The 13,985-nt window shown below is 40.1% G+C and overlaps 1 protein-coding gene across 1 annotated transcript in view; it reads right to left on the bottom strand.

Annotated features, from left to right (window-relative positions):
• Positions 1-13,985, bottom strand: part of LOC114134449 (mitochondrial peptide methionine sulfoxide reductase) — a 64,491-nt gene that overhangs the window by 25,815 nt on the left and 24,691 nt on the right. The window contains 3 exon segments of the mRNA XM_075410480.1: positions 891-995; positions 4,421-4,540; positions 4,668-4,736. Coding sequence (XP_075266595.1) covers positions 891-995; positions 4,421-4,540; positions 4,668-4,736 — 294 coding nt within the window.

Raw genomic sequence — 13,985 nt, 5'->3', positions numbered from 1 at the left:
CCTAAATGAATACATATGTACACCAAACGCTTGAAATTTATGATTATAAAGACAAAAAAGTGTAAAATAGTCAAGGGATATGAATTCTTTCGTACGGTATTTTATGACACTTCCTAAAGTGATGTTACTGAACGAGGTGCGTGCGCCTCTTAGGACTGAAGGTCGGGCCTATGAATCTTTGATCCGTCTCTCCTGGTCCCACCCATCCCTACATTCAATATGAGGTAGCAGAGTGCCACTTGGCCCGTTCCTGCCATCTCACACACACACACATCCCCACCCCCCCACATACTCCGACACACACACCCTCCATGTGTCCTCCTGGTGCATTAATGTTCTTACATCACCTCCTCCAGTGAGCACAGAAAACAAGAGAGCAGCAGACTCGAAGAGATGTAGAGATGGCTTTTAGTGGGGGATGGGTACGCTGTGCACGTGTGGGTGGCAAATATGTGGCAGGCTTCACAATAATGCAGCAATATGTATCATAAGGCAAACACTTAAATCGGGGGCAATTTTACTCTAAAAAGGTAAGATTTGCTAAATTCATTTCCTCCAAGAGGCTCGAGTTTGAAAAAATTATATTTTTGCAAGATGTAGTTGTTTTGTTTTTTTTTAAAGTGTAAGCTGTGCACAATGCAAGAAATACTTTTTCCACAATCTTGGCTTGAATGTTGTACCACAGTGGTGTGCACCATCATGGATGGCTGGGTCTCAGACACATTAACACTGTCTGGCATTGACTTGCACCCATGAGACCTTCCCCCCACTGCAACATGCACGAGCGCATGCCTGGGCATCACCCTTCTGCTCTAATACACTCTCGCCCCCTTGGGATGGCTCCTTTTTGGAGGGTGACTGCGGTTTGTTTGGATGCGCGCTCCTCCTACCTTGTGTAGGATCGTGATTCTCCCAAAACTGTCTAAGGAGTTCCTCCAGGCTGATGTCTTGAGGGGAGAAGACCACCCTCACCACCTCAGTGTGGGCTGTCAGACCTGAGGGGGAATCACAGATTGACATCGCTCAAAACCAATGCCATCCACCTCATACCCTTTATTTACAAATACTGAACATTTTTAATATTAAAAACAAAAGGAAATTCCAGGTTTAAAATTGCAGACGAGAGAATCAGAGTCCATGCACCACAGGTAGAAAACATTCAGGCTGATTCTCCTATGAGCTGTTATTTCTCATGGCACCAGAGGAGAAAGAGAGAAACAGAGGGTTGTATGGAGAGAGAGAAAATGAAGGCAAAGAAAATGATGAAGCTTATGGTGGAGGTTGCCAAAAGCTCACAGATACTCATTCCTGTTTGCAGCTGCCAGGATACTGAAGCCTCAACGAAATGCCTGCAGGCGCTCTCTAACTGAAGGCTGCTTTATGTCTCATATGTTCTGCATGTGCATCTGTGCACTTTTATAGCAGAAAAGGTATTTTACATTTTTTAACATAGACATATTTTATTAGTAAATGAGGCATCATCTAAAATCCTGCAGCACTGTAGAGATAATATAAATTTAGACCTATGTACGGGGACACAATGTAGGTTACAGGAGATGACTGAGTTCATATACAAAACAAAATTTTGTGAAATATGATTTACTAACAAGCCTGGAATTTTTTTTAATAAAACATGTATTTGCATATGATTATCTTAGAAAGAAAAAAAATCCTAAACAGTTGCCTGCCAACCAATAATAGAAATATATATTGGAAGCATTTACATATTTTTATACTGAAATGACAGTTAACGAGTATTTATGCTTATAAACTGTCAGCAACAAACTGTATGGGCTAGTAGTAGCTGCAGAGACTTTAGCCATAAAAAAAAGCAACAATTTCATTTGGAACAAACAAGATCTCAGAAAAAGGTGATCATGTGCCACGACTCTCAAAGCTTGTTCCACATGTAGAGGGTAAAAGGCTGGGAAAGATCAGGACCAGTAAAGCTGCCAGAGCTTTAAAGTTCTGCTGAAGGACCAGTCACCCGTCAGCTAAAGAATCAACAAGCCAGCCTGTTTAACTCCTCTGCCACTTAAAACAAGCAATGCAACCCTGGACACCAATTAAAACGAGTAAAATTAGGAGTAGAGCTTTTACATTTGTTCAAAAATGTACTGATAAAGTGTCATGTTCACACATCCTGAAGTACACTGGCTCCTAATATTGCTTTTTTTTTGTATCAGGTTTTTGTAATGTAAAAAAAAAAACATGTAAAAAGTCATATGTGACAATAATCCTTTACAACTGAAATGCAAAACAAACAAATCGTTTAAAAAAGGAAAAATAAATTGGAAAATAATAATGCAATAATGTGTTTGTACAGTGTGCACACCCTTACATTATTTTTAAACCACTTTTTGTGTTGTACGCATTTATATAATTATTTTTCCTCCCCCTCAAAAAGTTAATTATTTCTTTACAATAAAACATGTCATTGATTGCATCCCACAAAATAAAATGTGAACTAAGTTTTTTTGCTTGAAGTCATGAATTATATTAGTATTTTAATCAACCATCCTTGGAAAGATATTTTTTACAGCTGGCATAATAACCTGAACTTGACTGCATTGTATTTTAGCAAGAACTGAATTAGAATACATTTAATTAAAAGGAATGTGTTTAATTTAATGTGAATGTGACTATATAATTGAAATGATTTTTACTAAATTGGATCTTTTCCTTCTTTTTAAGTGCCTTGAGATAACACCTGCTGAGAATTGTCACTGTATAGAGTAAAATTGAAATATATGTATAATGTAGCAAGTATATTTCAATGTAGCAAGCATAGCAAAAATTAATAAAATAAAAATTTTATTTATGCATTCACAAATAAAAAAGCCAAAGTATTAATAACACCAGAGACTGAGCTGGAAATGAGCTAAAACAGATCCAAGTTAATTCAGACAGCAACTCCAACAAAAACATTCTGCTTCATATTTTATTCAACATCGTATAATAGAGATGGTAACTTTACCTTACCTCATGCTGTTCTAAACAGCGGGCCTTCAAATATATCTTAATTTATTACTTTGGTAATCATTGAAGATGTAACTTCGTTCATGAAACCTTTTTCTCCATAATTAAATGAGGTTCGTGTTTTTTTCAAACTGTAAATGTAAGAGATTTAGCTCCTGACCTGCGCGGCATCAACCATGTCTTGTGTCTCTTCTGAATGATTTGCAGAAAAAGAAATGCCAGAAGGGCCTTTGAGCTCATTGCAGAGTACAGAACAGTTTCAATAAACGGCAGGAAGTCGTATTATTGGTTCAATCATTTTACCCAGGTTCTTCGTAAATAACATTTTTCCTTCCACAGCTTTGCATTCTGCGTTGCAATTGTCTGGCGCATTAGACTGTGCTTGTGCTGTAAATGAGGTAAATTATGCTGATTGATAATAAGATGCTCCTCCTTCTACAAAGGGAATTTCTGACTGCTCTCCATCCTCCCCTGTTTCTGTCAGTCAGGCCATCCACCTGTCTGCCTCTTCTTTCCCGTTTCGTCTGACAGTTCCATCAGCCCTCTCAGTCAGTCTGTCCTGCCACGGCGGCGCTGACAGCTCCTCGGCCATGTGCCGTCGCAGTGTTCTGCTCCGTCATGGCCACTGGAGCGACGCCTGCACTCTCTGAGTCGATGGACAGGACCACTGCTTTTTTTCTCACGCTTTTTTTTAATCCTCCCTTAAAAAGTTTATTCCGCTTGAGCACTTATTCTCGTCGTTTTACTCATCCTTCTCCATTTTCCTCCACAGATGACCATCTTGCTACTAAGAAGCTGAGAGAAGCAGCAACAGGGGAGGCTGCTGGTAGAAACCGTGTGACAGAGCATCCTGTCGGTGCTCTTCATGCCCCTGTGTCTGCACCTCGACTCAAAGCTGCCCCCCTCCTCATAAAGTCCCGAACGAACAGCTGATCATCTTCATTTTCAATATGCATCACCTTCCTATGAATCCATTTGACTGCTACAATAACATAACGGGAATTTTCTTAACATTACGATCAACAAGAACAGAATCTGTTTCTGCAAATCACATTCTGTGGGAAAGAAGCCCATGTATGGCGCCTTCGACGCAGAAACCTCTGTTACTAAAAAAACACCGCAATACAGCACAGCAGAGAGCAAAATCCTCACAAGTAGGTCATGTGGGAGTGGGGATGTTGGGGGGGGTGCAGCCCATCTGGAGCAGTGCATTCTGAGTAGTTGACTGCGGATGAAGGGAAGAACCAAGACGAGAGAGCTTTATTTAAAACAATCTTCCTCTGCATCCGCTTCCTTTTTTCTTTAAATTCTCTTTAACCTTGACACTTGCAGCGTCAAACGTTCTGCCAATCTGTTTCACTTCCTCGCAGGAAGGTAGAAGGATCTGTTAGCGGGAATCAGAGAGTGGGAGGTGTAAATACCAGTAGAAAATGTGCAATACCTGTGCAGACTTCATTGTAGGTCGGGTTGGGTGTGAAGCCCCCGGCAAAGCCCACCTGGGTGGAGAAGACTCCTGGAAGCCGCCAGAACAGCTTCTCAGCTCCCCAGAAACAGCCCATTCCTGCACACACACACACACACACACACACACCAAGGCACAGTTAGGCCTTTTTGCACTGCGTCACACAGAGATTTCATGAATGCAGTGAAGTTTCAGGCTTTATAAACGGATGACTGTGCCACCTCACCAAACATGATGGTTTCCATGCCTCCTGGAAAAGGCTCCACAGTGGGATTCCCGTTAACGGCATGCTTGTCTGTGAGGTAAAACAGTGGAAAATGTGTTATGGGATCATAACAGTAAAACGAAACAGTGTGACTTTCAGTGTGTTAAAGAGCCTGAAAGCAGCGTCGAGTCGGCCTCAGCGGCTCTCATTTAACAACATCCTGACGGATCAGAGCTACGAGGAGATATTTAAGAGATTACACAGCTTTGATTGTCCCTCTGATTCTCCCTGCTGTTCTCTCTTTATACAACTACACACATTTAAGGCATTATTGTTCAGCTTTTATTACTCAGATGTCTCAAACGTCCAGTCAAAGTTCAGACAACAAGGTGTCCCCATTGCGTCACCTGATCTGCAGATGTAACTGTAACAAAAGGTGGTTGTGCAACATGTTGACTCAGGAGGATAAAGTACAAATGCACACCACACTTTTCAGGTTTTATTCGGGATTTCATTTCATTTCACAATAAATCCCACAAAAATGCATTCAAGTTTATTGTTGTTCAAAATGTGGAAAAGTTCGATTAATATCTTTGAAAGGCACCAGGATTTACATTATATGACACACGTGATCAATATCAACAGGTAATAGGTCTAATAGAATATTCAATATTCAGTATAGAAAATATTCACTGAACTCTGACCCAGAACTACACAGCATTCTGAAGGATGCAGGCTGCTGAAGCCTTTCCTGCAAGGGTTGTAGCATCCAAGGCAAGGTTGGTAGCATCAACTAACTCACTCACCCTCTGGTTACCTAGCAACAACTTGCTGAGCAACTTGCACAGCAGCAGTTTACGCTTTTGCCACTGTGCCTCATAAATGCTTAATAATGTTGAGTGCAAACTATGGATAAAAGAGCAAAGGTCACGCCATAAGTTTTATACTAATTCAAATATTCAAAACAAAAAAACTCATCAATAATTATCAATATCAACTGATACGTTCTTCAGCTTTATGGAATAGTCCTATCTCAACCGCTTCTTGATCACAGTGAAAATATTGAACTATAAATAGAGTGTAGAAACAGTGCAGCCTGAATTTAGAGTGCTAAACGAGAGGTGTGTGTGTGCGTGTCTGTGTGTGTAGCCCTCAGATATGTCAGGAGGATTAAGGTTTAAGAAGACTGAGGTGACTTAGCGTGCAAATCTCCACTCAGCAAGGCTGGTTTGTATTGCAACCACTAATAGTTGTCTCCAGATAAACAGGCCACAGCGTACACTAAGAGCTTAGCTATATATCGGTAATGGATGCTTACTCCAAGTTCCATGAGGTGATCGCTTATTGTCCGATTAAGTTACGTTATGTGTGACACTGACCTGAATACTAATAATCACTAATCTGATACAGACAGAATAGTTCATTTCCTAGATAGGCCTGGGATGATCCTTAGCTGTGACAAAAGGCCAAAGACCATTAGCTACCTGCAGTTGCTTCAGACTTAAAGGAGATTACGATAAAGACAGACCACACTGAAGCACTGACAAGAAAATGTTTTCCCATGCTGGGACTCTAAAGATAAGGGCTTTTGAAGAAAAAACGCTTGAACAGATAATACAAGTCTTGTTGTATTGGGGCATTTTTTGATATTTCACAAAATCGTTTGGTTTTCTGTGCAGTAACAGATTGCAGACACATGAAGGACTAAAATGTCACGGAGGCCTGGATGCCCCCAGGCAGCCGCATCGTGGACTCCTATTGAGCGGCAATTCTGTGTTTTTATTTTTTTATTTTTAGCAGGAGGTTGTTTGGCGCTGCCAGGTCACGCTCACAAGCACAGTCGGCTACAGAATCAAAGCACATCCATGTGACGGACATGCTAAATCTTCTCTGTCTCATTGGACGACTTCAGACGGTGGAAGAACAGAAGAAATGGTCTTCTAACATTTTCACCGTCTCCTAGATATCACCCCCTGGAGTTGCCAAATGACTTCGAGAGGTAAAATGAGAGAGTGAGAGGGAGTTAAGTGTGAGATAAAGGAGTAGGAGGAAAGGAAAGAATGGTCGCAGGAGGAGATATCTGCCTGCCAAAACGATAAAAAGAAGTAAATCGCCAGTTAGAAGCAACATATTAAAGTTCCGGTGAGGAAGCGAAGGACTCCCCTGGCTTCCAGACAACCAAACCTTCAGACACCTTATAAAGAGACGAAGCACTTCATGTAAGTGAGAACCCCGAGAAAACAAACACAAACGAGAAAATATATACAATAAAGAAAAGGCGAGTTAGCTAAGAACCTGTTGACATGATATCCGCGTGTTTCAGCTGCTCTCCATCTTTACTTCACACTCACTTCCTAATACCACTTTGCTCTGACAGTCACTTGCATGCTGACTTGCATGCAATCTGCAGCACAACTGTTGGTGCATCAACCGCTGTTGTGTTTTTTTTTTCCTGTGGAGGAGCTGGCAGAGGTCCACTTGGTGCCAGGCTAGCACTTTTCATTGTGCCCAGTCAAACACACCCTCCTTCTCACACCCCACTCTGCAAGAATTACCTCATCTTACACACACGCATCGAGAAAGAACCCGGCTGAATACCCTCACTACGCTGCCTTACTATGCCAGCAAAAGAAAGAAAAGAAGACGATAAAAAACAAGCGGGGAGGGGGATTGCCTGGGTTTACAAAAGAAGTTAACAGGCTGAAAATGTGGAAAGGACTCATGAAAAGGTTTTTTTCCTGTTTTGGATGAGATCCAGGCTTAAGTTCTTTAGCACACCTTTGTTTTTGCAGATATCTGGAAAGTGCAGATCACAGTGTACGCCATGTAAGGAATGAAGCAAAATCCTTTGGTCACCTTTTGTTCCTTTAAGCCTAGCTGCTGTAGGCGGCTGGATCAGAACCAAAACGTTGGACCGGACGCCCTACCATTCTGCTTGAATCAAGGTGACTACTGTTCAGGGGCACAACAATCTGGTGCTCAGTGGAAAACAAACACCCAGTTTGAAGTCTTGTGGTGAATTTTTTTTTTAGCCTTTGATACTTTCCGATTCAACCTATGGTTCTGTGTTTCTCACCCGCACAACTGAAGTCCAAGCGCTGCTGCCTCCTCACATAGAGACAGGGGAGAGGTACCATCCCAGCATGCCAAACTGGTGACGTTGGGTTGATTTCCAGACCGCTCGGCTTGTTTCCTTCCAAAAATCCTCTCTTTCTCTTTCCCTTCCCTCCCTCTTGCCATTCCTCTTTCTAGTTGCGCACAGGTTGGCAAGGAGTCAGGCACGAGTCGTCAGAGGAGGCTGATGCTTTATACTGGTGCCAACTACCCTCTGCTGGATGGGAGGAAGGGAAGGGACGAGAAAAGAGTGGGGAAAGGGGGGCGGAAAGACGGGGGGAGACTGAAATCTGTTTTTACACAACACAAAGAGGTAAATTAAGGAACTAATGAGAGCGGCCTTCAACAACCCAGAGAACTTTGTGAAACACTTAAACATACACGCTCTGGCCACTTTATTAGGTACACCTTGCTTGTATTTACTGAGCCCTCTTTTGCCTAAATTATTAGTGGCAAAGAGATTTTGATTCATATTGACATGATAGCAGCATCGTACAGTCGTTACAGATTTCCATGATGCAAATCGGCCAATCCTCCACATCCAAGAAATGATCTTTTTGCAGTTTTTTTTTTTTACATGTCCTGTTCAGCAGTGTAGCAACCAGAAATGACTTGGTACTAAGTGAGAAACCCAACAGATTTACTTGCACATGTGAAGCATTACAGATTTCGCTACATTTATTAGGTCTTTCTATCTGACATATTTTCTACTAATATTGATCATGTGACAATTGATATTGATATCGTTATTGTATTATAACCCAGCCCTAATATATTATATTATTAGAAACTGATTTGGGTTCATTTCAAATCCAATGGACACAGATACGGAAAAGAAAGGGAAAGAGGTTAGGTAAAACATAAATAGAAAATCAGGAAATAAAAATAGAGGAGAGGTAGAAGTAAGTCTGTCGCAATAAGCAGTTAATAAATTTATCACATTATAAATTGAAATGAGGTCAATAATTTCTACCCTGATGGTTAATATGTTAGGGCAATTTCATTTACAGAGACATAATCAGTTTTAATTATTGTTTATGTTGTGTGTGGTTTTTATTCCTATTTTTTCTTTCTTTTTTTGTTGTTGTGTGTTTTATTTTGGATATTTAAAATATTTTCTAGTTCCAGTTTTAAGTGTTTAAAAAAAATCTAGTTTATTTTTCTGGGAGCGAGCAAACTTGCATTATTATGCGATTATCAATAAATTACTTGAAAATGGTCTCAAAACAATAATATCATTTATTGCAATAACTACTGGGACAACTTATTGTGCGGTAAAATCTATTATGACAAGCCTAGGGAGACAAATTGAGAGAAGACAAGAAAATATACTAGGAATCTGTGTAAACACCTGCAGAAAGAGAGAAAAACAAGAACCAAGAAACCACAGCGACAAACAACAACATGCATATAGAAAACAGCAATGTCACTGAAAAGTGCACAATAGTAACTAAAAGATGTATTTAGTGCCAACCACAGGGCAATGTATCACAGTGTATCACTTGTATTCATAAGGTTTATAAGGAAGCAGTGTGTCCCCCAGAAGTCCAGGCAGACACGGATGAGATCGGAGTCACAGACATCCAAAGATGGGAGCCCCAAGAACACCACTGCAGGTATTTAGCTGAATTACCATTAGTACACAATGTGCTCTGTCTGCCAAATAATGGTCCAACCAGTGAACAGTTTCTGTGGACAGATCTGGTAAATTATGCATTTGCAATGAGTGGTCCTATAAGCCGTACAGAGGTCAACAGAGAGGGCAGCAAGCTGAGTGTGTGTTAATATAATGGATAAAATTATTAATATCTTTAGGAGCTTCTGTTACTGTTATATGTTTCCTTTTTCTAAACCCAGACTGGAAGTCAAATACAACCTGGTTGTTAATTAAAAGCCCCATTAATTGATCACTAACAAGGAAATTGAGAAGTTTGGCCTGGACAAATAGCTTGGCGATGAGCCTATAGTTATTTAGAACAGAAAGGAGATTTCCAAGAATCAATGTGTGTTTGGAGGGATTGTCCAGTTGGAATTCCCAGTGGCTTGACTGGTTTGACGCTTGGAGCCACCAAGACTCAAGTGACTAAAACCTGAACAGGAAATAACTAGAACATCAGTGTCTCTGTCCAAATCAAAGCCAGTTTTTAACATCCACACGGACTGAAAAGTACCAGCTCCAAAATCAGATTCAAATTCATTCAGATTCAGATTTATTCGTGTCCCAAATGGGCAACTGATGTTACAGCAAGTATAGAAACTAAAAGACAAAGTATCAAAGAATCAACACAATTAAGTTCAACTTTTGACTTCAAGATAAGACAAAGAAGAGAAAGTGTTCCTGAAGGAGTCATGGTGAGGCCTTTAACCTAAAAACATTGAACCAACTTCCAAGCATGGGGTTGACCACATAATGTAAAGACATATTTCACATAACAGATTGCAGAAAGTGAATGGAATAAGATGGCTGAACTTCTGACCAGAGCTGTAAATTGAAGTCCCAACTACAGGTCACAATGCATATTCTCCATTTCTGTGTCTAGAGTTAGAATTTTTTGCTTTCTGTCATCTATTGTTAAATCTGTGTGATGTTTTTACTCACCTATATTTTTGATTGAATGAGGTTTTCCAATATCAATGTCAGTACAAAAAGGAAAAGACTAACTTACATTTTAGGAAACCCTCCTTTTTTATTTGGCTCACATTTGCCTATCTTGTAAACTTGCATCACCACTTTGTCATTCCTCACAAACTGAATAAAAAACAGAAAGGGCATCTAGAGAGAGCTGTGAAACAATACTGGCAATATATCATTGCCATGAATCTGTACATAACAGTTACAGCGAAACACATAGCAGAAATTGATTTCAGTCAGCTTGCCTCCCCCACCCCATCCTGTTTAGAAGAAATATTGGCAGTCTATCCTGCCCTGACTCAAAATAATAGCTACTGTGCCCCTACCATGTAGCAATCTGCCATTGGATAATTCTTGCCAAGGTCACAGACTACATCACAGGGAATGCAGGGCAACAGGAAACAGAACCAGGGACAAGGAGTAACTTTATCAGGGTGCCAGGGCAAAGGGTTAATCTGAAAACGAGTCCTGTTCGATGCAGAGAGGAATTAATATCTCAGGTCCACAGGGCTGGGACTGAACTGGGCACATGTGAAGACACTCCTTAAATCATTACTGTTTGGAGGACCACAGAGATACTACACACACACACACACACTGGAGACAAAAAAACCCCATCCTCATCTAAACTGCCACCCCCATGGTGAAAGGGGAGGAACAGATTTCTGCCATGCCGTGTCTCCGAGCTGCTTCGACAGACGGAGAGGCAACTTACGACGGGGTGGAGCCTTCATGCGCATAATGCCCAGATGGGCCCCTGGATGCTGTAGTACCTCTTCCTCCTATGCACTCACGCCTGGCTCCCACAATGCACTTAGCGGACGCAAGTGTCTGAACGGGTGACAAATGCAAGCAGCCGACTCAGATTGCATGTTTCTCATAACCGGCCATCCTGTTTCATAAGAGAAACCCAAGCAGGTGAATGAAAGTGTCACAGTGCGATGAGCCAAGTAATAAAACTGTTGACAGCAACTACTAACAGCAAACAACCCAGTAGGCTCTTACAACCACTAAAAAAGAGTTTATCAGTGTCCAAAGAGTAGATCTCAAAAAGTTACAATGGTTCAAAAGACTTTATAATACATGTTGGTTGCCAAGGTTAACTTTGGACAAGAATTTTAGAAGTTACCGTTAGGCCTGTCACGATAGTAAATTTTGCTGAGCGATTAATTGTCTCAAAAAATTATTGCGATAAACGATAATATTGTTTGAAGATCTTTTTACACTGATGTAATGGAAATGACGTAATAATGCATGCGATTTCTTGCCAAAGATAGATACACTTTATTTTCAAAAGAACACTTAACACTTGAGCTGATAAACAAAATAAACAAAACAACCAAAAACAAAATGGATTCTCAGTCTCCATTAACAAAAAATGTACTTGATAAAAACTAAACAACATAAAGCCAAAGTGGAAATAAATACTGCATTCAACCTAAAGACTGCAGATTATGAAGTCTGTATATTATGTTGCCCTTCAGTAATAATTAGATTTAAATAGAGAAGATGGGCCCATCGACTACCTGATGCAATAGTTCACACTACATGATTTTTTGCTCCTATTTTTCCCCTTACAACAATCTTAGAACTTGGTCTTTCTAAGATTGTGTGGTGTGTTACGGTAGATCGTCGTTGCCGCTCCGATCTAAATCAGCGGTTTTCCCGGACTGGGAGCTTTAATGCAGCCTGTTGAATGTGACAGGTAGCCAATCAGAAAGCACAGATTCTCCTCCGGGCTTTCTGAGGGCAAATTACGGAGGGGAATCCCAAACAGCTGACACGGCGCAACCCGAAGTCCAGCGGACATTGGAGATGATATGTGGAAACAACATTAATGTTTATTCAACATGCAAAAAATATAGAAATGACAAGAGGAGGAGTTGGAGCGAAATTGCTACCGCAGTTGATAAACCCGGTAACTTTTCAGCTGTTCTTCCTTAAGGTGACTAAACAGGTTCTAATGATTTTCATTCAGTCAGGACTTTACGCTGACACTAGCAACATGCATTGCAGGTAGATTGTAGTAAAGCATTGATTAATACCTGGTTTTAAAATTAGTTCACTGGACTTGTAGCCATTATTTTGTGCCCATTGTTGGACACCACATGGCAGGAACGAACCCGATCGAACCTTTATACCTAGGATTTCTGTCGGCTAATGTGTGGTCTGTCAGGTTTTGAAAATGGGCCGACAATCGGCCGACAGCTTTAAGATCCTGTAGGGTGCGCTGGGCTTTACACTAAGGAAATGAGGAAGGGAGGGTCAGTGGAGAGCACCGGAGTTGAGCCTTTTTTCATTTGGTGTCATCAACGATAATGGCGATAACTGAAATGACGTCGATAGTTTTAATTTATCGTACGATTAATTGATTTATCGTTTATCGCGACAGGCCAAGTTACCGTTGATTCAAAGATGTGTGAATCAACATCACCCAATTTAATTTCAGGACTCACTTTACAGCTACTCATATTCTAAGATAGATATTCAACAGAAGTATCACAAAGCATACCTTTCCACATTTGGTCAGGTGACAACCAAACTTTTTGACAACCTGATCACTGACTTACCACACAGAACACCTGAATTATACTGAGGTTAAATTACCCATAAGTAAATTGGATTTTATTTTATTTAGGCTTATCAGAATAAAGAGGCCAGAATACTGATGAATGCCACACTTCTTAGACTTTCATTTGTAAAACATGTTAAAAACATGTACTATTTTCACATCACAATCATGCACCAGTTTGTGTTTTAAACTCACCTGCACAAAACTAAAAAAGTCTTATTTGTGATTGCTTGCATCCAAACTGTTTTATATCTACTCAGAGAGGTAGCAGTAAGTGTAACAAAGTTTAATCTTCTGTTAATATGTAATCACATCCTTGTTATTTAACTGCAATGCTGGGTTTATTGTTGAAGAGATCTGAAACTGATATACTGTCAGTGTTGTTCAGTGAAGCATTCGATTTGCATTTGATTTAAAGAACTTTGAACTGAAAATGCTGTTTTTCAAGTTCATCAGCAGAGGGTAAAAGCTGATCAAATCAATGTAGCTTCAGTTCACTTTTTGTTTCCAGAATACATGCTTTTTTTAATATATAATCATGAACACAGGTACTTTTTTAATAATAGAACATTAAAAACAGCAATTTTAACTAGAAAACTAACGGTATTCACTGACCTTGAAATTAGCGATCCTCAGTTATGATTTGTCTTTAACTGATTCATTTGGATCATTACTCTGGATGTTTCTTTAACCTTTATGAAAAAAATAACCCTGAAATTTGGCTGAATCTGTTTGTACAGAGTACAACTAAATGTTTTTCTGTGTTTTTATGATGATCATATTCCACTGAATTGGAGACAGTCATCAGGAGTCTGACCTCAATTGTTTTGAGGAACTGTTGTCTAATACATTTTAGGAAATATTATTTTCAGCTGCTTCCACCTTTGGATATCTTGTTTTGATGAGATGTTTTAGAAATGTTGAGGTTTTTTATGTTTTGAACCTTTGAGCCACTATATCAGGGCAGGCTAACCCATAAAAACTGACATTTCACAACTTTTCTAAAATAAGAAAACTACTG

The sequence above is a fragment of the Xiphophorus couchianus genome, chromosome 19 (genome assembly GCF_001444195.1).
Source record: "Xiphophorus couchianus chromosome 19, X_couchianus-1.0, whole genome shotgun sequence".
Lineage (NCBI taxonomy): Eukaryota > Metazoa > Chordata > Actinopteri > Cyprinodontiformes > Poeciliidae > Xiphophorus > Xiphophorus couchianus.
The sequence above is the reverse complement of the archived record's forward strand: the minus strand, read 5'-3'. Positions and strand labels throughout refer to the sequence as shown.